Genomic DNA, 26,749 nt, shown 5'->3' with positions numbered 1-26,749 from the left:
AAAGGGGTAAAAGAAAAGAATTTTTTTTATCAACATTAAATGCAATATGCAACATCTGAGCAAGAAGTCCAACTCATGAAGTTTAAAAAAAAAAAAAAAAAAAAAAAAACACTCTATATTTCACTTCTCGATTTCTTTTGGACATAGGGAAAGAAGTTTTCCAAAATAATTTACAATTTCCTTCAAGATATATCTTATAAAAAAAAAAAAGGGTGGTCATATTGTCTTACGGGTTAACAATTGTCCAATCATTTTCATCTGAACTAGGAGTTCTATCACCCGAGGATGCACTCTCAGGCTTAGGAGGCTTCTTTGAAAACAAAGATGATTTGCCATCAAAGAAATTAGAGAATTGTTGACGAGGTGAAATCTCCGAACACGTTTCTTTAAATGATGATTTTCTCAGGTTTCTATCCTTGTTGCCAAAGTTCAGGCCAAGTCTCTTAAACCTACCTTTGGATTCACCCGCAGTGGGAGTGGTGGCTTCTTCCGCCTGCTTTACTGCCTTCAGGACTTCCTCTGGTTCGAGCACTATTTTCTCCAGTGTTTCATAGACCTAACCCAGAAACTGATAGTATTAGAACAAGCTATAACTTATCAAAATCATCATGCATTATTTAACTGAAGAGTACAATTGTAAACTACTTTCATATGATAATTTTGGATAAGAAAACCTTCGAAATGCTTGTATCAGTGTAGTGGGGGAAGCGAAGAAGAAAAAGAGTGCAAATTGGTTTTTGTGCTTGAGCAACCATGCACATATACGTGCTCAACATGTGCTGCTCCCATATGGCAAAACAGATATTTCGATATCATTTGAAATTTCCCTCATTCAATAGATCACCAACTCTGATACTACTATTGGCTTAATCACATAACATGCTGAAAACAATAGCTCAGATTTGCTTGAATGACTTGCTAAAAACTAAATATGCATGCAATTATCGATTATATTTGGACTAAAATAACCTACCTGGCAGAGGTCATCAACTTTCTCACTCCAGTTGTTTCCTTGACAAGTGAAAATAATGTAGTCTTTACACTTGTGAAACAGCTTTGACAGATCATTGTTGCTTGAGACTTTAGACTCGGTCACTAAAATTCCTAATCCAAGCTGAAATTTTCGGAACATTGGACATCATTAGCACCATATATATATATATATATATATTAATGTTAACTAATTGAGAATTTGCAATTAGTGGAATTGCTTATGATTATTTATAAAATATGCAGCCTAGACTTCCATCATGCAGACAAAAATCAAATACGATTAAAAAAGAATTGATAAAATATGAATTTCCACTGGAAACTGAGGCAAGCCAACTATATATTCTGATGACAATTCATACAGCATGCTTAACTACCTGACTGAACAGCCCTAAGTTTCTCGAGACAAGTTTTCCCTGTTCTTCTAAGAACAATAATAAATGACCCATACTGGAGTCTGGATATTAAGAAATATAGGATATTTATGCACCATGGACTAACAAAACCAGCATAATGGAACATGGTTAGATAACTTACCAAAGAAATAAACAGCTGCTCAAACAGCTCAGAAGGTGAGAGTTCCTCTAGGTCGTGCAGTATACCCTCCCTGCAGAATCAAGGAACCACCTCTTCAATTCATGTGCATTAGGTTTCCTGTAACTTTAAAAAGAAAAATATTTATGAACACCATATGAGGATTCCAAACTTACACTGCCAAGTCCTCATCAAATTGGGGAGCCTGTTTAATAGCTGGTATTGCTTTGGCTGTTTGCCATAGTTCACGCCACAGGTTACCTACAATCAATTAAAATCATTTATCAGCACAATTTGATAATAATGTCCAGAAAAAAAAAAGAAAAGTGAAAAATAAATAAAAAGGTACGCATATAATACAAAAAGTAAAAAGCTTTGGTTCTGTCAGACAAATATATAAATATTTTTTTGCCTCATAGAAATCAGGAAAAGTATTTTTCCATGTGTAACAACAACTGCTATCCTAGAAACCGTTTTATTGAAAAAATTGAGATGAATAAATGCAATTCAGCAATTTATTAAGAAATGGACAATAGGATAAGGCTGCTACTATACCTTCTTTTTGCATTCGACTGCTTAGTTGACCTCTTGAAGAAGTTACGTCACCTCCCTCAAAAAACTCATTATCCTCGTCAAGATTATCTGTCCAATCTGGAGGAGAATGCCATCTTACAAAATCCTCCAAGATACAACCAGGATTTGCAGCCTGATACATATGCTCAGACAAATAGAAGCCAGTTATAATCACAGGAATTTACATCATGACCATAAGGTAGACAAAACTTAATAATTCAGACTACCTTGAAGGCCTGCATGTCCGAGAGGAGTTGAGAACAACCAGCACCAACACTGATAAAAATTAAAAAAAAAAAAAAGAATTATCAAAGCATGGCTAAACTTAAATCCCTTCCTCTTGTGTCAACAAGTTATAGCATATCATGCAAATGAGATACTTCATGGTAGGCTTGAAAAATATGGATACTTGTTCATAAAATGTTTAATCAGTCATATTAAAAACAATCTGCTTCATGATTATTGAAGAATGTGAAAGGACCCTAATAAAAGTGGCTTAGAATCAAGAAATCATGAGAAGCTGAAATAGGACACAGCTCAAAATCTAAAAATAAGTCCATATGATCATACTCAATAAACCAACCTCCCAGTTCGAAGCACAAACTCCTCATTTTCTTTGATAAGATCTTCAGTGAGCAAAGGCCCTTCCTGCATATTGAAATGCTCATAGATCAGAATAATATGGACAAGTTTAAATGCATAGTTATCTTCTAGCAAAAAAATTCACTATCATACCTGTGTTATTGGTGAGTATACTGGTTCACCAGTTTCCAACAGGGTTAAATTGTCAGCTGGCTGATCAGCACCCAACCGAAGGACATTTTCCCCATTGCTCAATCTGGCATACAAGATAACGCTTGAACCTATGGCCTCATTTGAAATAGCTGACTGTTCAGCACATGAACTGGCATCCCTCATTACCAATTCTAGTGATTGAGTGGCAATAATGCGACGCCGTTTCCTTGAAACACAGCAATTGATAACTTGAAGTTTCTGGTATAAAAGACATAAATTTAGATCTGGAAGATCATCCACAGGGATGCCAGGTATATGTCGTTCTTCAGACCAGTGTCTCCTCATCTGCATGTGTTAAGGATTCAAAACATACTTTGTCATGCAAATATACAATGAAGTATCATCAATACTTGAATTTCAATTTCTGGTTTACATTACCCAATAACTTTAAAAAGGAAAAGTAACAAAATGGAAAACTAAGGGCTGGGGACATTATTTGAGAAAAGGGAATCGTCATAGGATATAGTTACTAGTAAAGTAATATGTTAAACTTATGCATTGATAGAAATTACAGAATTTCCAGAGGACCTACTTACTTCATCCACAATTTTGCACCATATAAATGCCATTTTCCGCAGGGTTTTAAAGCTCCCAATTACTTCAGATAGCTTGGCAAGCAAGCTCTCAGGAGGAGCACCATGAATATCTCGGGACATAGATAATTGTTCTAAACCAGAGCTGATATTCCTTTTGAGAAACTTTCCCTCTGCGAATTTCTTGCAGATATTACAACGGAAGTGAAAGATCATCACAGGATAGTGAAAAATATTCCATATGAAAAATTATGCCCCCAGGAAGCACCCTCTAGACATTAATTATTCATGAACCTACCTACATCAAACAGTGATTGTATCAAGGAAGAAACTTTCTCCTCATCACCCCCAAACTCAGATGCAAGCTTATCCTCCTTGTCACGAAGAACTAATGACTTCACTGCAGCAAGGCTCAAGCTTGCCCTCTCCATGATAGGTGAAGAGCCTCCAGATGATGACAAAATATCTTTCATTGACTTGTGCTTCTTCCCAGCACTGGAAAAAGGACCCCCCAGAATAAAGCAAAAACAATTAATAAAATTGCAGCATATTCAACAGAAGGAATTCAACTGTGAAAAGAATGAATCATTTTTAAGGAACATGGAACAATGTGGGATAGAATGGGTAAGGAAAAAAGTTCAACAACAAGAATACATACTCAATAGCTATAGCCAACTGCTTCATGACAGATGTTGGAGGAATGCTATCTGGGCTGGTAGAATTTAATCTTTCTACTATGAAGGACACTTGTGAACCCTATAAAATACTGAGCTTGTCATGAACGAAGAGAATCCAACATTTGTTTGAGCCAACAATGAGACAGGTAGGAATATAACTGCTAATTCATCCAGCCATCACAATTCTAATTCATCTACCACAGATGAAAAGCCATCACAAATTGGCATGCTATATATATATAGGAATTTCGTTACCTTTGCCTCAGCATCATTTTTCATGTTCAGTATGTACAAATTTTCATCATAAAATGGAACAGCCATGTTTGGATTTTCAACTTTCTCCGTGTGATTTTCAGATCCTTTCTTTCCAATTCTAATTTTCTTGAGCTTATCCTGCCACTCCTGCTTTGTCCCTATATGCGCAGATCTCCACCTCAAATGTTTCCCTTCATTACTCTGCATCATGCAATATTACATTTTTTTAAAAAAAAAATTACTACTCTGCAATCATCCAATGTTAAATTTCTCCAAAAAGATAGAAAATACAAGTACCCATTATTTGATATGATAAAATTTCTGCATCCCACAGGTCAAACCATGACTGAAAATTAATTCCTAACAAGTTTGATAAACGATGGCGAGGAGAAGGGAAAGAAAATCAATAAAACCTTTCTCTAATTCAATTTAGCTAAATTCAATTTAATGCATCCCTCAAAAGAGAAAAGACAAAGTTCTCCTACTCTCTCTTCTTTCTTCAATATTCCTTGCTACCAAACGGAACTTTTTCTTTTTACACAGAGAGGGTAAAAGAAAAACTCAATATGCTTCTAGCTCCAGTATGCGAACATACATTTCCCATCAAAATCAAATTCACTAATGGAATTCTACGTTTCAACTGAACGCCTGCGTACCTTTGACTCATCGTCATTCTTCAAAGACTCATATTCTATTTGCTTCTTCGATTCCTTCGGCGATGGCTTATCCGAATCTTCTCCGATCGAGCAGAAAAACAAAAAAAATAGACCAATCAAATAAGGATATGAAAATAGTAAAAAAAAGCCAAAAATAGCGAGAAAATCTAAAAGGGGATGAAAACAGAAATAGCAAAAGAAGCAAAAAATCTAAGAACCTGCTCGATCGGATATAAAGTCTGATTTAATATCGGTGAAAACTCGCTCCGCTTTAGCAGCAGCAGAATGGAAGGCGGTCCTTGCTTTGGAGACAAAAGAAGGCGCCTCCATATCCTGCGCAGAGTGTGCGTAGGTTAAGATTACGGAAATTTGCTGATTGCTACAGATGAATGAAAATGGAAGACGAAAATGTGGGCATTTCTTAAGGAGACTGCAGTTTTGGGAAGCTCGTATCGCTGGATAGACCGATGGACTTGAATCTACTTGCTCTTTTCTTTCTTTCTTTTTTTTTTTTTTTTTTTTTAAATTGACTTCAAATTATTCAAAAAAATATTTTTTTTTGAATCAAATTATTCAAAAATTTTAAATATATATTTATAAAATAAACATCTAAAAATTATATGATATTTTATTTTAATAAAAATACTTTTTTGCAGAAAATTACTGTTCAGATATGTATATTAAGTTTTATATCACTTTCCAAAGTAAACCACCGTGCAATAAACTATTAAAATTGACTACATTATTCTGAATTTATATTTTTTATAATAAAATTATGTTATTTAATTTCAGTATTTAACTTATTTATTTTCAAAAAATAAAATGACATGTGAAACTTATTTATTGAATTTAAAATAAAATTTTTTTCTTACACTGCAAAATCACCTGTAAAATAAGAATGCAACAGAATTTTTATACAATTAAATAATTTTTATTTATTTTAAAGTAATTTTTTTCAAGTTAAATTAATTATTTTATTAAAAAATGAAAATTTAACAAAAATTATATATTTTTAAACCTTCCATTCTAAACAATGAAATTATGACCAAATGACGCACCGTTCACTTGATATACTTGCGCTGCATTCTTTCTTTGCATGGAAAGCCTTTTTTATTTTTTTTTAATTTTATAACATTTGAGATATTTGAAATTAAAAATTATTTTTTTATTTTTAAAATACATCATAATTAGTAGAATTATTCTTTTATTTTTAAAATACAACATTTCAATTCTTTAATTTTAATTTTATCTAAATCAAAGATTTTTTTATTATAACTGCCGTTAATGATAAAAAAATTATCAAATTATCTTTTTAGAATCTAATTATCAATTTATTTATAATTGTTTTTAACAGTTTAAGAAACTCATTAGTACTTCTCGTCAGTCACGGCTTGGAGTGAAGAAAAAGAGCTCGATAACGACTTTAAGGTGAAGAAGCAGAAAAATCACGACTCAGAGAAGGGAAGAAATGATTGGCCAAGAGGAAGAAGGAAGAGAAAAAAGAGGAGAATAAAATGAAGAAGAGAGAGGAATAAACGAAGAGAATAAAAATAAAATAAGAGTATTTTAGTAATAAAATATAATATTCTATTTTTAATTATGTAATTAATTTAAAAAAATAAATGGAAAAATATTTCGGACAAAATTAAAATTGAAGCGGCGGATTCATTAATTATATTATATTTTGAAGATTAAAACATAATTTTCTCTGTTAAGGTAAATGACCCACATGCACTATCAAATCTGGAGCCTACGTAACCATTGAGAACTCGTCTCAATCACTTGCATATAGATTTCGACTGGATATGGGAAAGCTTCCATTTCAAAGATGATACAAGAAAGAGGAAGATATATACTTCAAGAAACATATCTAAGAAAAAATCTCCCTTTTGTAAGAAAGGATCTGCAATAAAAAAAAATTAAAATTTTATTTATTCACATAATTTCGTTCAAAAACAGAGAGAGAATAAATTTAATTTTTAAATAGAGAAAGGAGAATGACTATATAAAGATCAGAGAGAAAAGGAATAAATTCTTTCTATAGCAAATCAAAGAGAGAAAAATAAAAAATCTCATACACCAACGCTTTCCAACAACTCTATGATAATTTGTTAACGAGAAGTACAGATTTATATATATATATATATATAGATGAAAAGTGCAGATTTTCATTAGTTATTAATTTTCAAAGAGTAATTTAATTAATAAAAAAATCACAATCGAACTAAAATCATAAATATAACTTTAGTTTGATTTTTTTTTTTCAATTTCAATATAATTTTTTTGGTTTGATTCGTGATCCCAAAACTTGTGCACAACTTAAGAGGACAACTACATCGTCCTCCTGGGCTGGATCCAATTTATTTTGGTTGAGTTTCCACCGAACTGCAGAGTTTTATTTTGTATGCGCTTAAAGTTTTTCTTCTGGGCCAATGGTTTGTAAGTCTGGAATTTTCATGTGGCAGCTCTTTTTTTTTTCTTTTTTTCTTTTACCAGTGCACCGTTAGTTGTATTTTACATGGCGCGAGGATAAAATTATAAGTTGTGATCCGATTTCATATAGAAATAAATCAAATTCAAAATTCAAAAAATCAACCACAATTTAAAAAGAATAAGACTTGTTTACAACCTTCCAAATGCACCAAGCCCATTGTAGTTGCCGCAACGCAGCCGACCAGTAATTGCACCACCCGCTTCGATTATAAATCAGAAGATCAAAACTACAAAGTCCTAAAATCTTCAATGAAGAACACATGCCAGAGACCTTATAAAAATTAAATTCCATGTATGCAATCGGAAACAAATGAAGAAAATTACAGCAGCGGTAGATAGTTTAAGGATAGCCAACCACGTGAGGCAACGAAATTTCAAAGCAAAGTACCACCAAACAATATTAGCATTTCCACCGGCTATCAACAGAAAACCATATCAGCAACATATTGAGTGCAAATTAAATTTTAATTAAATTAAATTGTTATGTTTAATTAAATTTTAATGCTGCATATAATAACAAATTGGTATTTTATAAGGTTTAAATTATTTAAAAATTTACTAATCAACTTATGTTTAATTTTTTGATAAAAATTTTATTTCTAATATTTTTAAATAAAATAATAATATAAATATTTAAAATTATATAATTAAAAATTACACTGATTAAATAATATGAGAGTTTTCTTAATAAAATAATTTAATTTTACAAAATGGATGGTGAGAAAGTTTGAGATAAAGTTTAAATAATACATTTTTTTAAAATGCACAATAATATGATAATAATTATGTGATTAAATAATATAAATTTATTTTTAAATTATAGATTAAATATACTAAATTTTAATTTTTTATTTAAATTTACTTTTAAATACCAAATAAAGTATCACTCATCATGATTCGAAAGAGTGGATTACACTTTATATAATTTTATTTAAATTTATTTAATTTTTAATACTAATTTAAAGAAAAATTTATATTTAGAATAAAATTTGGTATTTTTGCTGATACTGCATGGAGGTAAATTTAGCATAATTCTGCCAAACTTTAACATTCCTTACTGATCCGTTTCCGTTTCCGTTTCGGACTTAACCGTATATAAGCTACTTCATCGCGCCCTCTCGAGCCTACAAATAATACCCTCTCATCTCTCTACCAACGCACAGCTGCACGCTCTTGGAGCTCAGAAGAGATGGAGGAAATGGACGAAACGGAGGTCGATGCTCAGGTTGATTTGGATTATTTCCTTTTCCACTCCCATTTGCGCTTCTTGATTTCCATTTGGTTGCCGAGAAAATATGAAAGAGCTAAAAGTTTTCACGATCATCTCATCTGTAATCGTTTCGAAGGGAAGAATGAGAAAGACAAAAAAACTCAACGTAGTCGAACAGTTCCTGAAGGCTCTCTATACATTTATAGGAGACGAAATACTGGAGTTTCTCACGATTCGTTGTTTTTGTCTCCATTTTTTTTTTTTGTAAATTGTAAAACTCATTTCGATGAGCTAAAAAACAAAATTGCTGTATATTAGAAGAGAATTCAAAACTATTTCGCAATTTCCTTCTATTTATCAGAAATTTAAAATAGGATATCTTTGTGGATATAGCTCAAATTGCTGGAAATGTGTTTGTTTTCTGTATCTATGGCTTCCATTAGTAAACCTTTTTTTTTGGCCTTTTTGTTATTCTGAAGTATATTTCAATTGTTTATGTGTGTTTAAGCTTGCTGAATTCTGCAATTTTGTTTCAATCTAAATGCAGGTTTATATGGCATGCATTCTACACGGTCATCGGTAAGCGTGTTCGTGCAAGGCTAAAGACCTTAAATGCGCATTTCTCTTACATAAGAATCAAACTAGTTTTTCCGTAGTAAATTTGGCCATGTGAGGACCAGTGTCATTGTAGAAGTGCCTTTGAATGACAATGAAGCTCTAGTAAATTTGTCTGTGGATTTTCTTGTAGTCAACAGGAGAAAAACATGAAGCTATATGGGTAGGAATATTATCTTCTTCATCAAATTGAAGTTCTGGATGAGTAAAATGAATAAATAAATTATAAACATTACTAGAATGTTTAAAGTAGTGTGAACAAGTGATGAAAAGCAAAAGCAGCCATAGATGTTGCTTCTGATGTTTAGTTATTTACATTTTGCATTCAAGAAATTAGTTAGGGCTTTTATCTTTTGATGACTTTGCTAAACTCGCTACAGGGTTGGAATTTCTTATTATGATTCCAGTATTCGCCAACTTCATGTGCTTGAAGTTTGGGAAGATGGAAGCTCAGACTTCCCCCTGATTGATCTTGGTAGGTTTTTTTCCAATTTTTCTTTGCTAGGAATACAGTGCATTTCTTTTAGTTCTATGTGTCAACTGGTCTGGATTGAATGAAATGAACAGTTCTGGAATCATTCTGTTTCCTAGAGTTACTTCTCTGCATTCTTTATAATGTTCTATGCTTTGCTCTAGATTGAACTCGTTCCATATGTCTGTGATCAACAGATATGGTGTTAATTGCTGATGCCTGGAATAAGCAGATCTAGATTAATTTATTTTGTATAGAATTACATTTTTTTGTTATTAGTTACTTTTTTCATGACTGCCATTCTGTATGGATTCAATTCTATCCTCTATTTGTCACAGCTTCATTATCTTATTTTTCTACACTGCTACAGTAAAATATCAGGCTAAGCCTCTCATTATTTACACGAGCAGCAAAAGTGAAGAATCCTTCATATCCGCTTTACAACGAAGTGGTACATTGCTATTTTTTCTCATTATTATAAGCTATTAATACATGACCTGTTTTATCCGTTGAAGTAATGCAGATGGCACCAGTGAGACTCCCACAGTGAAACTGGTAAAAAGTTCAATTTTCAGCTATGAGCAAGCATGGCACAGGTATTAAAGATGTGTACAAGGGATCCTGGCACTTATGTGTACATACAACAGGCTAGAGAAAGAAAAAGAAAAATCCAAGTTAAAAACATTTGAGCGTCCTTAACAGTAGGGAGGGTAATAGTGTGACACAACAATTTGATTGGCACTGAATATCTTTAATTACCAATGCTCACATTGCATTTTTCAATTTCTGATCACCAGAGCCAGCGACTAGGAAATTTTTTGTGTCTCAGCTGTCTGATCTAACAAACTTATGGTCGTATTGACTTTTTCCAAGTAGAATGATTTATATTCTATTTTTCTCGATGCTCATAGGAAATGCATGAATGAGGTTTCAGTTTGACTTCACTAAGATGGTTGTATATTTTCATCTTTGTCACTCTGTTTTATCTCAGGCCTTACTGGAGTTGGCTTTTATCTTATATCTTTTCTCTGCCTCGACTTCTATAAATTAAAAATTTTACTACACCTTCTCAACACTTTCCCTATGATTTGGCAACTTGGACTGTAATAAGATGCTTGACAATTTTAATTTTACATATTTAAGTTTGATAACAACATTATGTCTTTCCTTTTTTATAATCTCCCCCTTCCTCCAGTTGCCAATAGTTACTCCCAACCGCTGCTTTTTTGTTTCTTTGGTTTTATAGATTGATATACCTTCGAGTAACAGGAATGGATGATGGGCTAAACATCAAGGAGAGAATTTGTTATGTGAGTGCATATCCACTTAAACTCTTTTTTTTTTATACTTTTTTTTTTTATAGTTATTGACCTATGGCTTTTTGAGAATGCATTTTTTTTCCTGCAGCTGAAGTTTAGTTGCAATTTTTTCCTGCAGCTGATGTTTAGTTCACTTTATTTGATGGATTCATTATATGCCCTCTGTCTGTACTGCATATTCTTTTTTTATTTTGTTTAAGTTTTTATAATCTTGTATTTATCAGGATCATTTATTGCATAACAACATAATAACTAATTTGGTGATTTTATATTTGTTTTTTATGGTTCTTAAGCATTTTTCCATAATTATAGTGTCAAATCTTGCTATGAATATTGCAGATTTTGATATTAACCCATGGGAGACAGAAATATTAATTTACTTTTTTTTATTAATTAAAAAAAAGATTATGGGAAGAAAGTCACAAATTGTAATCCTTTCAAAGATGTTCTATGTATTGTTTCCTTTATTTTTTCATACTTTCCTTGCTCAGAATACATGCTAATAACTAATTAGCCATATCTCTTCCTACCAAATAGAACCTTGATCTCTTGCCAATGTAGTTTAACTGCAAAATCTGTTTATTATATGCATCTTTATTGCTACACTTATTTTGTTCAGGGTTAGTGCTCCCAGAACCTATTGCACAACATAAGTTCCTTTTTGCTACATTTTTTTGTCAGTGTTTGTGATCCCAAAACCCTATCTAGTTCTATATCAATCTTCTTTGTCTCTTTCCTTGTGGAAGCTGAGTTCTATGATGGACATGGGAAGTGAAGTTCAAGTTCGAGCAAGTGGAGGTCTTCTTGCCATATTAGAGAATGAAAGGATTGTAGATACCCTTGAGCAAAAAGAATGTGGGAGTGCATCAATTACAATTGATTCTGTCACAGAAATTCTATTGTATCTTCTGATGTATAGAATTTAATTCTTAAGTGCTTAGTTTATATTTTGTTTTGATATCTTTGTGCATTTATGTTGAAGTATTAGCTTGTTTGTAGCAAAGAAACTTGGACAACAATGTATCCTTAACATTTAAAAACAGAAACAAATTTCTTAAACTTGATGCAACTTGTCATGAGGCCTTGCAGATTTTCCAAGTAGATAAACACCCAAGCCATATGGGTATTGGCAGATCAAAGGAAGGGTAATTCTGAATGATACTTCCAATATTTTCATCTGGAGAACAATCTACTGATTTCTTGACATGCAGGTTCTCTGTTTTTGGCATGATGAATAAGGTTGGTAGAAATATAATTTTCTGTTTGTAGCATCATTTCTCTAGTGGACTGACATAAGTTCCTGAATCAGTGTGTGACACCAATGGGTCAGCGTCTTTTGAGGTAAATTAATTTTGGCACATTTCTGATATTATTTCTTCCAGAAATAATATCTTTAGCTGTGGCACATTTCTGTTCATTAGCATATTATCTTTAGCTGTCGGACTTAAACATGTGATTTTCCTTGCTTTAGAAATTGGTTCCTAAGGCCCATACTTGACCTTGAAAGCCTGAATGGTCGTCTCAATGCTGTATCCTTTCATCATTTAAGTAAGTGAAGATTGATTTTCCTTTACATATCCTAGAACTTGATGTGGTCACAAAATAAAAGCTGACAAGGAAGACGGATTGAGATCACCATGAAATGGGGCTTTGTTACTTGATTTGGCTGAAATATAGCGTCCACAACACATTGGTTACATGATTGTAAGTATTTTAAATGAAGTTGATAGGAATCAAGAATTCTTGGATTGAATTTCTTGTTCATTGAATTATATAACTGCTAGTACAACAAACTTATATTCCTTAATGAGATCAAGATATCATTCTTTTTGTGTTCTGGAGAACTGATGGTTTCTCTGCGTGAAACACTGAAATCTGTCAAGGACATTTCCCGCATACTCAAGGTACTATCGCTTTTATTATTTGTCCTACTCTTATCTGGGGTCGTTAGGGGTATTTCGTCCCAAAGTTAGTATTTCCAAATTATATTTATGCTACAGAAACTTTCTTCGAGGACGGATTTCATACGTGTTGATTGTGGTAATCATTTATCGTTTCACAAATTGCCATTGTGATTTGTGATTCTTGTAAATGTTTTCATTGTTGTCCTTTTTCTGTAATAAGATTGGTTGTATTGTTGGATCTTTTATCACCATCTTGTAAAATTTGTCATGTTCTCCTTTCTTTTCTTTCTTTCTGTTTTGTTTTGGGAAGAAATTTAACTCCCCAAGCTCCACGTGCACTGCTGGTGATTGGACAGCCTTTTTGAAGGTAATCCTGATTGCAAGAATATATTTTCAATTTCCAGTTTTTTTCCTAATCAGCAAATGTTTATTATGCTCCTCATAGTGACAGGATGATTTCTGTTATGTTTATTAACGTTTTTTTTTCCTTTAGTTAATTGTTGCCTTGTATATGAATAATTAATCGGTCATGGTCTAAATATGCTGTATATTAATGTTTTTTTCTCTCTCGTAGAGCATTTGTTCACTTTTGCATGTCGATAAGATATTCAAAGTAGGCATATCAGAAAGCCTGCAAGAGCAGGCAAAGTGCTTGAGTTTCAACATTGTTGAGAAGGTACTAGACCATTTCTTATTGAGCCTTTTCTGTGAAGGCATATCTTATTCTGTTCTTGAGGTTTCCTGATATGCAGTATCTCTTTGTGGTTGTTTTGTTTAATTTTCAGGCTTCTTCATGTATTTCTACAGAGCTGGTTGATGTTTATGAATTGGTCAGTCTGTTACTCTCTCATATATTTTTTTTCCAGGGGTAATAATGTTTATGTTGCTAAAGATACATAACATTTCTAAGTTACTTTTCATTGGAAGTTATATTGTCATGATTTTGGAACAACTTGGTGCTTGAAATGTATTGGGAATCTGCTTGATGCATGTTCAGGTGTATAGTCAATTCTAATCTGAGGGACTTTGTTTTTTTAGTAAGGTAAAACAGTATTTTTAGCCTAAACTGAATAACTTTTCCAGCTCATTGTAGAATCATTATTGAGAGCTCTATGGTTCATATGATATACTTGACTTGATGGAAAAATGGAAATACAATTTATATGCTCTAATAAGTGTATAAGCATGATCCAAAAAACCATCAGTGGATCTGGAGCAAAATCTTTTTGTCATCTTCAAAAAGAGAAATTTTTTTTAAATAAATGCTAAAGGAAATAAGTGAGCTGCAGAAAGATGAAAATCAGAAGACGAGGGATTTGATTATTATCTCTACTATTTATTGGTCTACTTTTCCTTGTGGACATGTTATGTCATACTGCTGTCCTACCTAATGCCATATTATAATGTTTTCAGTGTATAGAAGCATTCAATTTTATTTATGTTTATTTCTCATCATCTTTTTTATATTGCTTCCATTCTGAATGTTGTTTTTTATTTAATCTATAGATCATCCACTTACCTATATTTTGTAGGTGATCGGTGTTATTGATGTTAATAGAAGTAAAGAGAAGGGTTATGGAACAATAGTGAAAGACGGTTTCTGTGATGAGGTTGCAAATTAATTGACTTTCCTGAGCTTTTCTTTCTTTTTCTACTATGTTCTCATTTTTCTATTTCATTTTGTAAAGATTTAAACGAGTTATTCTGCTGACTACTAAATTTAGTGTTGAGATGATAGTATTTAATATAAATGACTTTTTCATCCTTAAGTTATGTTACGTCCTTGATTTTTAGAACTCAATGATTTAGTTTTTGACTCTGTCAATTTGAAAGTCCCTCTATCCATATTTGAACACAATTCACTTTTGAAAAGTTGAGGGGACATATATGACTTGTTAATTTTTATTTAATCCAAATACAAAAAGCAATTAATCTTTAAGCGTGTTTTACACTATGTTTGGTTGAATTCCAATTTCTAAAATTTTGTCAATTCAATTCTATGTTTTGTATATTTAGTTTGAAGAAAAATTAGAATTCAATTCTAGAAATTGAATTTCATGGAATCGGTTTACTTCAAATTTTGATGGAATTTGAAATGAATTCCACGAAACTTATATAACAATGTTTTGTGGACTAAAATACTCCTATCAAAACTTTTCCTTTCAATTATTATTTATATTACTAGTTAATTAAATAAATAACTGAAAATTAATAAATCATTAAAAAATATTAATGATTTACAGAATAAATGATTAAAAATTATTTTAATGAATAATTATATTTTTTAAATTTTTTATATTATTTATAAATATTAAATAAAAATAATAGATACTACTAAACAATCAGTCATATACCTTAAACTTTCACTTTCTAAATGAAAACTTCCTTACATAAGAGTACACACAAATATAACTCTCAGGTTATTTATTTTGATTTTATCAATATATTGTTAGAAAATTTATATCATTATTATTATTATTATTATTATTATTATTATTATTATGAATAAAAATTTTTCAATAATAGAATATATATTACACTTGAGGGTAATTTAGGAATTTAGAGCAAATGAATTTCAATTTTAAAATTAAACTAAACAGAAACTATCTGGAATTCAATTGAATTCTGCAGTTTGAGTTATATCAAACCAAATAGTGAAATTCATTTGAAATGAATTCTATCTGGAATTCCACATAATTCTAGTAATAGAATTGAACCAAACATTGTGTTAGTTATTTCTCGAAATCAACTGAAAATTAGTGAACAATTGGATGGAGGGACCTCAGTTTGTCGAGTCAAAAAACAAGGACTAAACCTTTCATTTCTAAAAAGCCAATGGATTATTATACATGTTAATTTTGACACAACTGAAGGACAATAAAGTAATTACTCTAGTATTTATTGTGTATGCGTAAAATGTTCATGCCTCATTCCTTGTGGTTTTTCATTATCACCTGTTCTGCTCTGGTTGATGCTTCAAATTTAGTTTTGGAGTTTTGACAGTTCATTCCTTCCCATCAAATGTAGTTGGATGAATTGCGGGAAATCTATGAGGATTTGCCAGAGTTTCTGCAACAGGTGCTTCTTGTATAAATACACATGTATCAAATTGGAATAAAAAGTTCAAACTGAAAGTCGATTTGACTATACTCATTCTTCACAGATTTCCTCAGTGGAGGTTGCACAAATTCCCCATTTGGGTAATCAGAAGCATGTTCCATGTATTGTTTATATACATCAAATAGGTTGGTCTTTATTGCTGCAGTGTAATGTTATTGAAGAAATTGGTATGCCTAATTTAGAATCATTAGGGATTTCATAACAGTGAGACTTTTTCCTTATATTTAATTTTAAATTAGTCAGTATCAGATTATTGGAGCTTGAGGTCTTATAATGATACCAAATTTTTAATTCCATACATCTCAACACTACAGCTGTAACACTGATGACTTTTCCTTTATATGAAAGATTACGTTTAGAGCTGAAAGTTAAATGAAATGGAAGGGTGGGGTTTCCACGAATTGTTTTATGTGGAGGGTTTTTAGTAATAATGTAGAATATAAATGTGTCGACTTATTTGCTGATCCTAACTTATTCTAGGGATATGATTTGATTTGATTAGAATATTTAATTATCTCTATAATTATTATTTGATTATTTGCTTTCTGTTTAGATATAATTTTTTATGTATAAATAATCATATAGACCAATTGTAAAGATGAAGAGTGAAATACAAGAATATTCAAAATTTTCCCAAAATTCTTCATGGTAGGGTTCAAATTCAATTTTTTTCTCTTTAAGATTTCAAAACTCTAGATCTTCCTTTTTTGGTACTAACCCATATAGGAGTCTTTCCTCCTCTCACCGCCGGCACCAGGACTATCGCCGGCCGATCACCCAGCTTCGATGCTGGAAAAGCCTGCACGTGAGTGTGACCCATCGCGTCCTTGCGCATGACCAATCGCCTGATGCTACTTCGCCGCTCCAATCACTCCGGCGATGATTTTGACCATCTTTCCGGCCTTCTCGTGCCGCTACCCGGTCTTTTGGTGGATCGATTGGGCTCTCTTGTGTGTACAACCTTGGGTACCTCCTATTCTTTCACGGTTCATAAATCTTGACCATGGCAGAAGGTAAAAAGGGCTCGATTCCTAACTCTGATTACTCGTCCTCCGGTGCCACATCTAACTTTGTAAAATCAGGTAATGCTTCATCTCTTAATAATGTTCCATGGATTATCGATTCTAGTGCGAATAGACACATGACAGGCTCTTCTAAAGGCTTTCTCAATTATTTTCCTTCTCTAACCAAAGATAGTGTCAGAATTGCTGATAGCTCTTTTACTCCCATATTCGGCATAGGTTATGTTATTTGCACATCCAACGTTAAATTATCATCTGTCCTTCATGTTCCCCACTTTCTTGTTAACCTTTTATCTGTCAGTGCTATCACCAATACCCTTAATTGTAAAATTGAATTCTATCCTGATTATTGTGTTATTTAGGATCTTCGCACAGGAAAGAGGATTGGCAATGGTAGGCTGCATGATGGCTTATATATGTTAGAAGGTGATCCAGATTCTTTGATATCTCAAGTCTGTTTTGGAGAAAATAAGGATGTCAATTAGGAAATAATACAGTGGCACAGACGGTTAGGGCATCCATCATTTTTTTCTTAGAAAAACTTTATCCTAATTTGTTTGCTAGAACTCAATTTGATTCTCTATTTTGTGATGCTTGTGAGTATGCTAAACACACTAGAACATCTTATCCTTTGAGTCATAATAAATGTCAAATTCCTTTCGCGACTATTTATTTTGACGTTTGGGGGCCTACTCAAACTGTCTCCTTGTCTGGTAATCGATGGTTTGTCACTTTTATTGATTGTTGCACTCGAATGACTTGGGTCTATTTGATTAAAGCTAAAAGTGATGTCTTTTTTTGTTTTCAATCCTTTCATAAGATGGTTTGTACTCAATTTGATACTAAGGTGAAAATTTTGAGAACTGACAATGAAAGAGAATACATGGATAGTAGCTTTTCTACTTATTTGGAGAGTAATGGGATAGCACACCAGACTAGTTGTCCTTATACTAGTGTTCAAAATGGCGTTGCTGAGAGAAAAAATAAGCATCTATTGGAGGTAGTTCGATCTCTTATATTCACCATGAATCTACCCAAGACATATTGGGGAGATGCAATCCTTGCATCTGCTTATCTTATCAATAGAATGCCTCTCAAGACTCTTGACTTTATGAGTCCTTTGGCGGTTCTACATGGAAAGAATTCATACGTTGTTTCACCAAAAGTATTTGAGTGTGTTTGCTTTGTCCATACTAGGACGGCAGGGAAATTGGATCCCAAGGCCCTTAAATGTGTGTTTGTTGGGTATTCTCTAACACATAAGGGATACAAGTATTATCATCCTCCTTTTAGAAAATACTTAGTCAGTATGGATGTTACCTTCCGAAAAACTGAACCCTGCTTCAGTACCACCCACTCACCTCTTCAGGGGGAGAATAATGAGCAAGAAGAGGTGATCCCGAATTCTGTGATTCTGAATGATATGATTCAACTAGGAAGTTTGAGTTCTATTAGATAGGGGGAGATGTCCAATTAGGGAGAGAGAATTGGTCGTTTGGACAAGTCAGATTTGAGAAGATATTCGAGGAGAGACAAGGCAAAAGAAGCCATTATGCAGTCTACTCAGAGTCAAGAGTCTTCTTCTGTTGAGTTATCCAGTCAAGAATCTTCTTCTGGTGAGTTACCCACAACTCTTGAATGCTCCAATGACTTAAATAAACCTATTGCACAAAGAAAAAGGGTTAGATCTTGTACTAAACACCCTATTTCTAACTTTGTTTCTTATGAAAACTTATCTCCTTCCTATAGAGCCTTTGCCTTGTCTATTTCCTCTGTGTCTATTCCACAGGGTTGGAAAAAAGCTCTTGCAGATCCTAAATGGAAGGAAATAATGATTGAAGAGATGAAAGCATTGGCTAAAAATGAGACTTGGGAGCTTGTCACTCTCCCTCCTAAAAAGAAACTCGTTGGCTGTAAATGGGTGTTCACAGTGAAACACAAAGCTGATGGCACAATTGAACGGTTTAAGGCCATATTGGTTGCTAAAGGATTCACCTAAATCTATAGAGTGGATTACCAAGAGACATTTGCCCCAATTGCAAAAATGAACTCAATCAGAGTTCTGTTATCTTGCGCAGCCAACTTGGATTGGGACTTGCAACAGTTTGATGTGAAGAATGTTTTCATCCATGGAGATTTAGAGGAAGAAGTGTTCATGGAAATTCCTCCTGAGTTTGCTAATGAGAAGACACAAGGAAAGGTGTGCAGGTTAAAAAAGACTTTGTATGGGCTAAAACAATCTCCCAGAGCTTGGTTTGACAGGTTTAGCAGAGTTATGATATCCTTTAGTTACCAACAAAACAATGCTGATCAGTCTCTGTTTATCAAATATCACAAGGGTAAGATCACCCTTCTTATTGTTTATGTTGATGATATAGTGGTGACAAACAATGACAAAGAGGAAATGGCTCAACTAAAGAGGTTGTTGGCTCAGGAATTTGAAATCAAAGATCTAGGAAAACTACAACATTTCCTAGGTATCGAGGTGGCTAGATCAGAAAAAGGAATTTTCATCTCCCAAAGAAAGTACATTCTAGATCTTTTGGAAGAAACTGGCATGATGGGGTGTAAACCAGCAGAATCTCTCATTGAAAGTAATCACAAGTTGGAAGCAAGAATTGGTGAGTCCGTGGATATTGGAAGATACCAGAGAATGGTAGGAAGGTTAATTTATCTCTCACACACTCGACCGGATATAGTCTATGCTATTAGCTTAGTCAGTCAATTCATGCATGACTCTTGCGAGACTCATATGCAGACTGTACTTCGCATTTTAAGATACCTAAAGTCTGCGCTAGGGAAATGGCTTTTTTACTCTAAACATGGTCACCTCCAAGTTGAAGCTTTTACAGATGCAGATTGGGCAGGATCTCTCGATGACAGGAGATCCTCTTCTGGCTACTGCACAGTTGTGGGAGGGAACCTTATCACCTGGAGGAGTAAAAAACAAAGTGTTGTTGCTTGGTTAAGTGCTGAAGCAAAATACAGAGTAATGACCCAAGGTGTGTGTGAACTCTTATGGTTACAGAAGTTATTGGAGGAGTTGAGGTTGCTCAAGAGAGACAAGATAACTTTGTATTGTTACAATAAAGCTGCTATAAGTATAGCACAAAATCCAGTCTAACATGACTGGACGAAGCACATTGAAATTGATCGGCACTTCATTAAAGAAAAATTAACAGACAGTGACTTGAGCTTAGTTTATGTGACTTCTATTGGGCAACTTGTGGATGTGTTTGCTAAAGGGGTCAACAACAAGATCTACCATAATTTAATTTGCAAGTTGAACATGTGCGACATCTTTGCATCAACTTGAGGGGGAGTGTTGACTTATTTGCTGATCCTAACTGATTCTAGGGATATGATTTGATTTGATTAGGATTCTTAATTATCTCTGTAATTATTATTTGATTATTTATTTCCTGTTTAGATATAATTCTTTGTGTATAAATGGTCATATAGACCAATTGTAAAGATGAAGAGTGAAATACAAGAATATTCAAAATTTTCCCAAAATTCTTCAAAATGTATGACAAGTAAAATGATGATATTTCTGCTAGTGAATTCCACTTCTTTTTTTTTCCTTAGTTGGTTGAAACTTTGAAAGATGTTAGAGTTGAAAGGATATGAATTCCATTGGATTCTTGTAATGCTATGTCCAATTGTCCATAAAAAGTAACATACTGGAGTAACATGTATCTATTTTTCCTTGAAGATAGGGAGGAGAATTCTTATTTCAATTAACATGGGAGAGTTCTATTTCAACTAACATGTACCTTGGTCTTCCTTGATGCCCTTAGGTATCCACCAAAAGTTAGGGAAAAATTCTCAATGTTATTGACATTGAAGTGAAACTTGTGTTTTATTAAATTATAGAGTCGTAGCTATTGGCTCAATGTTCGAACTTACTAGAAAATAAATAAGGCTCCAACTAAATAAAAAAAGGACTTCCTAAAATAAAAGTAAACTTCCCATATGATTTAGATCCTAGTAATTCCTAGCTACCTATGTAGAAAATCTAAACTAGGAAACTACACGAAAATATTCCAAATAATCCTATAACTTGGAGGCCAGATAATTGAAAATTAATATAAGAATCTTGAAATATGTTCAAATAAAAATACTCATTAACCATGCTTGGGGCGCCATAGCATCACTTAGTACACTTTTATGTAGTATAAGTTATAACTCCCTTAACTTTTATGCTGTATTCTGATCTTTTTTATTTTAAGGTTTTTTTTCCCCCCTTTTTGCAAATCCACTCTTACTGATTTCTTCATATGCAGGATATTTGCTCTGTATTTTTGAAGAAAAACTTGATGAAACCTTAATGGAAAAGATTAAAGATTTTGAATTTGTGGTAAGATAAAGCTGCATATAAAAAATCAACTGTAATAAAACTGCATTTCTGCATCCCCTAAAGAAGAAACACTATAAAATGTAGTTCTCTGATGCTGATGGAGAGACTAAAAGATTCTTTTATCGCACTCCAAAGACACGGGAATTGGATGATCTACTTGGAGACATCTATCATAAGATTCTAGGTATTGTTACGAAGTGCTTGTAAAGTGCTAACTGCTTGAATTTTGTGTGGATTTTTCTGAGAGGATAGTTTGATGTCTAATATAGAAGCGAATTTTAGATATCATTGTAGTCCATAATCCTTCTTAGCATTGAACTCTACGTGCTCTGATTTAGGCAGTAAGTTACTAAGTGCAGTAACATATACCTTTTTTTTCTCTTCTTAGTAATGTATCGCTTATTTGTTGTTGAAGATATGGAGAGAGCAATTATTCGAGACTTGGTGTCACATATTATTCTATTTTCAGCGTATCTGCTTAAAGCTGTGAATTTTGTGGCTGAACTTGATTGGTAAGAAGCATTTGACAAACCTTCCCTTGCCCCCGCCCCCTCCACCCCTCCATAATATGGCATTCATTATGTGTCTTGTTTTGGTTTATTATGTACATTACTCCTTATTATGTGTGAATTTTGTTATTTAGCCTTTTGTCATTAGCGCTAGTTGCTCGTCAAAACAATTATGTCAGGCCCATTTTGACTGAAGAAACGTTTATTGATATACAGAATGGAAGGTGATCATTCATTTTATTAAATGTGCTATTTTTCTTTGAAAAGCTCTCTTCCAAGAGTTGACTTACCATTTTCATATTGACAAGTATTCACCATTTTGCAGACATGTTTTGCAGGAAATGACAGTAGATACATTTATTCCTAATGATACCAAGATTCTTGATGATGGTAAAATGACTTCAATCTAATTTAACTCTTGTTACTAAGCTTAGCTAGTCCATCTTAGCATGGAAGTTGTCTCAATAAATGTTTAAGGTTGTGTTGCTTCAGGAAGGATCAATATCATCAGTGGTCCTAATTATTCAGGGAAGAGTATATACATAAAGCAGGTCAGTAACTATGGCTTATTTGTAGGTATGTGTGTGGGTAGATGTACTGCATGTACATATAATGATGGTTGCATGTCTTATCCATCTATCATGCCATCTAGATACATTCATGGGTATGTTATATATCGTTTTAAGTTTTAACAATTAAGTGAAATTTGTACCTAATTTTCAGGTAATATATTTTAGCCTATGCTGTGAGCTCAGATAACATAGCATTAAGTCATATACCAAAGATTTATGTTTCTCAGCATAACAGTTAACGTGGCAATCATGCAATTGTTGCTCTGAATTTGTAACCTTGCTGCCAATTGTGTTGTTGATTCCTCTCACATCAGTTTCAATGGGTAACTGATGGATTGTATTATTCTTCTGCTGTATTGCTTTGTTGTAAATTTTGCATTCTGAAATTTGTTTTTCCAGGTGGCTTTGATTGTTTTCCTTTCGCACATTGGGAGTTTTGTTCCAGCAGATGCAGCTATTGTAGGATTGACTGATAGGTGTCTGATCTTACATATTTCAGTTATCTTTCTTATAGTTGCAGTTAACTATTGCATGCTATTAATTACTCTGTCCCCTATTCTGTTGCAATAGGATATTCTGTGCAATGGGAAACAAGCTTATGACTGCCGAAAAATCAACATTCATGATCGATCTGCATCAAGTAGGGATGATGCTAAGGTAAACTTTATACAAGGACAGTTAGCATGGTTTCTATTAATGAGTTAAAGGCCATCTGGCCATGGTTCTGACAATTGTCTCCACCTCTTTGTTCTCTGGACCTTGTTGATCTGTAATGAAGAATCTTTGTTTTGCTTGCTAATTTCATTTGAGTTCATAGGGGATGTTGGGAGTTCAAAAAATTCCTGCTTGAATAGGTGGAAGTCCATAATGCATCTTTAATATCACATCCATTTTATTCCACATCTGCGTTGTAAAATTTTACAGGCAGGCAACTTCACAATCCTTATGTCTGTTGGATGAATTTGGTAAAGGTACACTTACAGAAGGTTAGTCTCTCTTGCACAACTTCTAGCTGTCTTTGCTATGCTATATGCATATTAGGGCCTGAATTTCATAACGGTTGTTCCTTTTGGTGTTATGCTGAAATTGATGATTAACTACACTATTCAAGCACAATACTGAATGCAGATGGAGTTGGTCTACTTGGTGGAACCATAAATCATTTTATTGAATGTGATGACCCTCCAAAGGTTTGATATTTTTTCTCTACCTGCCGTGAGAATTCCATATGAAAACTAGTGGGACACTTTAAGAGTATTTTCTTCTGATGCACATGATAGGCAAGCATATCTTGCTACCAAGTTTTACTTAACATTAGCTATCAATTTTGTCCTCTGGTCAATGCATCTGCATGACATCTATCCACATATATGAAAGAAACACTTGAATTAGTTTCTAAGAATTGAATTTTATTGAATAGACCCAACCTCAATTGCCAACTTGTTCCTGTGCTTTGGTTAGTGCCACATCTCCTCCTTTGTAGTTATAAAATTTACACCACTGTTTTGATAGATTTCTTTGCTTGTGGCCAAAATTTGTCATTCAGTTCCTTTTTGTTAATTCAGCAACCAATCCACTGAACTTACCATATTGTAATGAATAATAGTGCAAAGACACCTTTACTAATCTGAGGAACAGTAAATAACATTAGGAACACAAGAATAACTCAATTCGAGCACCTTTTGCAGGTTCTGGTGTGCACTCATTTGACTGAGTTATTTAATGATAGTTACTTGCCAAAGGTATGCCTTCTTGCTGAGCTGTTATCCAATTTATTCACTTTTTGCATCATCAGTACTGTGAAAGTAATCTTTCAAGTTTTCTATCAATTCCAGTCTGATAAGGTCAAGTTTTACACCATGAGTGTGCTGAGGCCTGACAACAATTCTACAGATGTTGAGGACATTGTATTTCTATATCGGTATTTCTCTATATCCTGTCAGATTATATCAACTCAGTCCCATATATGTCACTCTTCAGGGGAAAAAGCAAAAAGAAGCAAAGTTCAATTTCTGGTTTTTGATTAATGATTTGATTGTTTTATTTACAATATGGAAGATTGGTGTTGCAAAAATTTACCACTGCATTTGATTGTGGAGTGATATGGTTAGCATGCCGAATGCTCATTTATGATCCATTCTTCAGCATTTATGCGTATCAGTAGATTGCAGCATTTATGGTATTGGATGTATCATTACAGTCCTAAGTCATGTTAATATATAGACAACCTGAACTTCACAGTTTGGTGCAATGCTTCTGTCATGGTTACTTTTCCTGGTGGCAATTGAATGTAATTGTACAAATATTTAAAACTATATCCACATATTTTTCAGGTTGGTTCCTGGACATACTCTTCTTAGTTACGGTGAGTGCTGTGGATAAATTAGGGACATATGCTGGGAATATTTTAGTTCATTCACATGTTATCTTTTTTATTTTCAGGGCTACATTGTGCGCTACTTGCTGGTACATTATCCCCATGATCCATGTGTATTTTGGTGAAATTTCAGAAGCAATTCATTTTAGATTGACAAAATACTTTTTCTATATTTCTCTGATTTTTGTTTGTTAATACAAGTAAAACAGTTAAATCTTCAATCAGGCAACAAGATGGCATACTCTGCTTTGTGTTTTTTTTTTAAAGACTTGCATGATTGGCAATAAGTATTGAACCCATGGATCAGCTCAATTAAGCTCCAAACAGTTGAAGAGAACTACATTAATCCTTTCCATAATCCTTTCCCTTCTTCCAACCAATCATATGATGTTGTTATGGGTTAACATTGATTATCAAATTCCCACAGCTTTATATCCTGCACTAGAGATGTGTACGATGTTTAAGCATGGTTTGGCTGCACAGGCAGAATTCTCTCTTTGATAGACACCAAAGAGTATTATATGCTTTAATGGATGCGATCTCTATATTAGAATTGGTCTGTATTCTTTGATTTGTTGATAATATTATGTCAATTTTTTTTATACGCCCAATATCATCGTTCATGCAGGAGTTCCTGCAGAAGTAATTAAGAGAGCAGCAGTTGTATTGGATGCTATTGGCAATAACAACCATGTCGAGCGATTGTGCAATGAAAACATATCAGCTCAAGATAAGCAATGCAAGGTCTTATCAAACATAGACTTGTTTTTCTGAAATTTGGTCTGCAAAACTTTTTTTTTCACAATGTAATTGGTAATAACAACCATTATTGAGCAATTATGCAATGTGTACACGTCAGCCTCAGCATCAGAAATTCAAGGACTTATTTTCAGAATCTAGATTTCACGAATCAAGGTGATGAAAATATTTATGCTTCATCCTTGCATGTATCATGGAGCTTTGTTACTGAACTCACAGGATGCGGTGGACAAGATGTTGGCAATGGATATTCTTAAGGGCGACCTCAACCTCTTCTTCCAAGATATATTTCTTCCTTAGTATACAGAGGTTGATAGAATTCTTCTCCTTGCCTATATATGCGAGCATGTGCCATGTGTCTATACTCTGAAAGCTACAGGTGAATTTAGTTTCAGCTTAATTTCCTTCAGAAGTTTCAGATATTCTGTTTACTACATGATATGACTGTTCTGTATGTGTTACCGGATACTAACTGGAACTGAATGATTACTGTATTTTTCCAGCTCTTCCTGAAAAACTTCGACGACCTAAGCAAACCAGGAAAGATGTCCTGCTCTCATGTCAGGAGACTGCTATAAGAAGAATCCTACAATTTATAGAAGTCATTCAAGTTCCTCTAATCATTCTTTAGTTTGCCATTTTTTCTCCATTTTTAAGAATGTGTATAATCCAACCTCAAATTTTACACTAATGCAAAGCATGAGCCATTGGTACAGTCTGAATATAAAAACATGTAAATAGAATTTCAGCGTTCATATGCCCACTCCTTCAATATGTTTGCTATGCTAGAATCTTGATATTGAAACATGAATTATGTGTTCGTGGATAACCACACTCCCCCCCTCCCCCCCTTCCCTCCCTCCCTCTCTTAAAAAACAAAAGAAAATCTCCCAGTTGCCAATGCATTGCTAAAGAAGTAGTTTCTCGCTATCGCTTTCTCTCTCTCTCGGGATATGATATCTTGCGATGTTAGTATGTAACATTTCAGTCTCATGCTTCATTAG

The 26,749-nt window shown here is 33.4% G+C and overlaps 2 protein-coding genes across 18 annotated transcripts; one reads left to right on the top strand and one right to left on the bottom strand.

Annotated features, from left to right (window-relative positions):
- Positions 1-92: 92 nt before the first annotated feature.
- On the bottom strand, positions 93-5,507 carry LOC110610268 (rab3 GTPase-activating protein catalytic subunit). Its single transcript, XM_043955378.1, has 14 exons — positions 5,232-5,507; positions 5,014-5,090; positions 4,358-4,558; positions 4,084-4,181; positions 3,724-3,920; positions 3,429-3,598; positions 2,833-3,177; positions 2,681-2,745; positions 2,325-2,373; positions 2,080-2,230; positions 1,701-1,785; positions 1,528-1,597; positions 974-1,114; positions 93-556 (listed from the first exon to the last, which is right to left on the bottom strand). Exons 1-14 carry the CDS (start codon positions 5,341-5,343, stop codon positions 227-229), a joined length of 2,091 nt encoding a protein of 696 aa, XP_043811313.1. The 5' UTR covers positions 5,344-5,507; the 3' UTR covers positions 93-226.
- A 3,058-nt stretch (positions 5,508-8,565) lies between these two features.
- Positions 8,566-26,508, top strand: LOC110611753 (DNA mismatch repair protein MSH5). Of its 17 annotated transcripts, none has more exons than XM_043954919.1 (35): positions 8,572-8,731; positions 9,264-9,295; positions 9,712-9,806; positions 10,174-10,254; positions 10,327-10,399; positions 11,050-11,113; positions 11,869-12,023; positions 12,166-12,267; positions 12,334-12,361; positions 12,432-12,463; positions 12,594-12,651; positions 12,940-13,026; positions 13,337-13,393; positions 13,601-13,702; positions 13,812-13,856; positions 14,559-14,636; positions 16,054-16,104; positions 16,190-16,226; positions 21,455-21,528; positions 21,613-21,712; positions 21,944-22,040; positions 22,172-22,261; positions 22,363-22,427; positions 22,515-22,588; positions 23,009-23,085; positions 23,180-23,266; positions 23,534-23,595; positions 23,738-23,799; positions 24,298-24,351; positions 24,445-24,530; positions 24,943-24,974; positions 25,052-25,075; positions 25,615-25,730; positions 25,965-26,124; positions 26,249-26,508. In XM_043954919.1, exons 1-34 carry the CDS (start codon positions 8,696-8,698, stop codon positions 26,043-26,045), a joined length of 2,394 nt encoding a protein of 797 aa, XP_043810854.1. In that variant the 5' UTR covers positions 8,572-8,695; the 3' UTR covers positions 26,046-26,124; positions 26,249-26,508. The 17 variants fall into 17 exon arrangements, with proteins under 17 accessions (XP_043810868.1, XP_043810869.1, XP_043810858.1 ...); XM_043954917.1 differs by having other exon boundaries at positions 16,190-16,271; XM_043954918.1 differs by having other exon boundaries at positions 8,573-8,731; positions 16,190-16,271; positions 22,530-22,588.
- The last annotated feature ends 241 nt before the right edge of the window (positions 26,509-26,749 follow it).

This window comes from Manihot esculenta, chromosome 3 (genome assembly GCF_001659605.2).
Source record: "Manihot esculenta cultivar AM560-2 chromosome 3, M.esculenta_v8, whole genome shotgun sequence".
NCBI lineage: Eukaryota > Viridiplantae > Streptophyta > Magnoliopsida > Malpighiales > Euphorbiaceae > Manihot > Manihot esculenta.
This window is presented reverse-complemented; position numbering and strand designations above follow the sequence as displayed.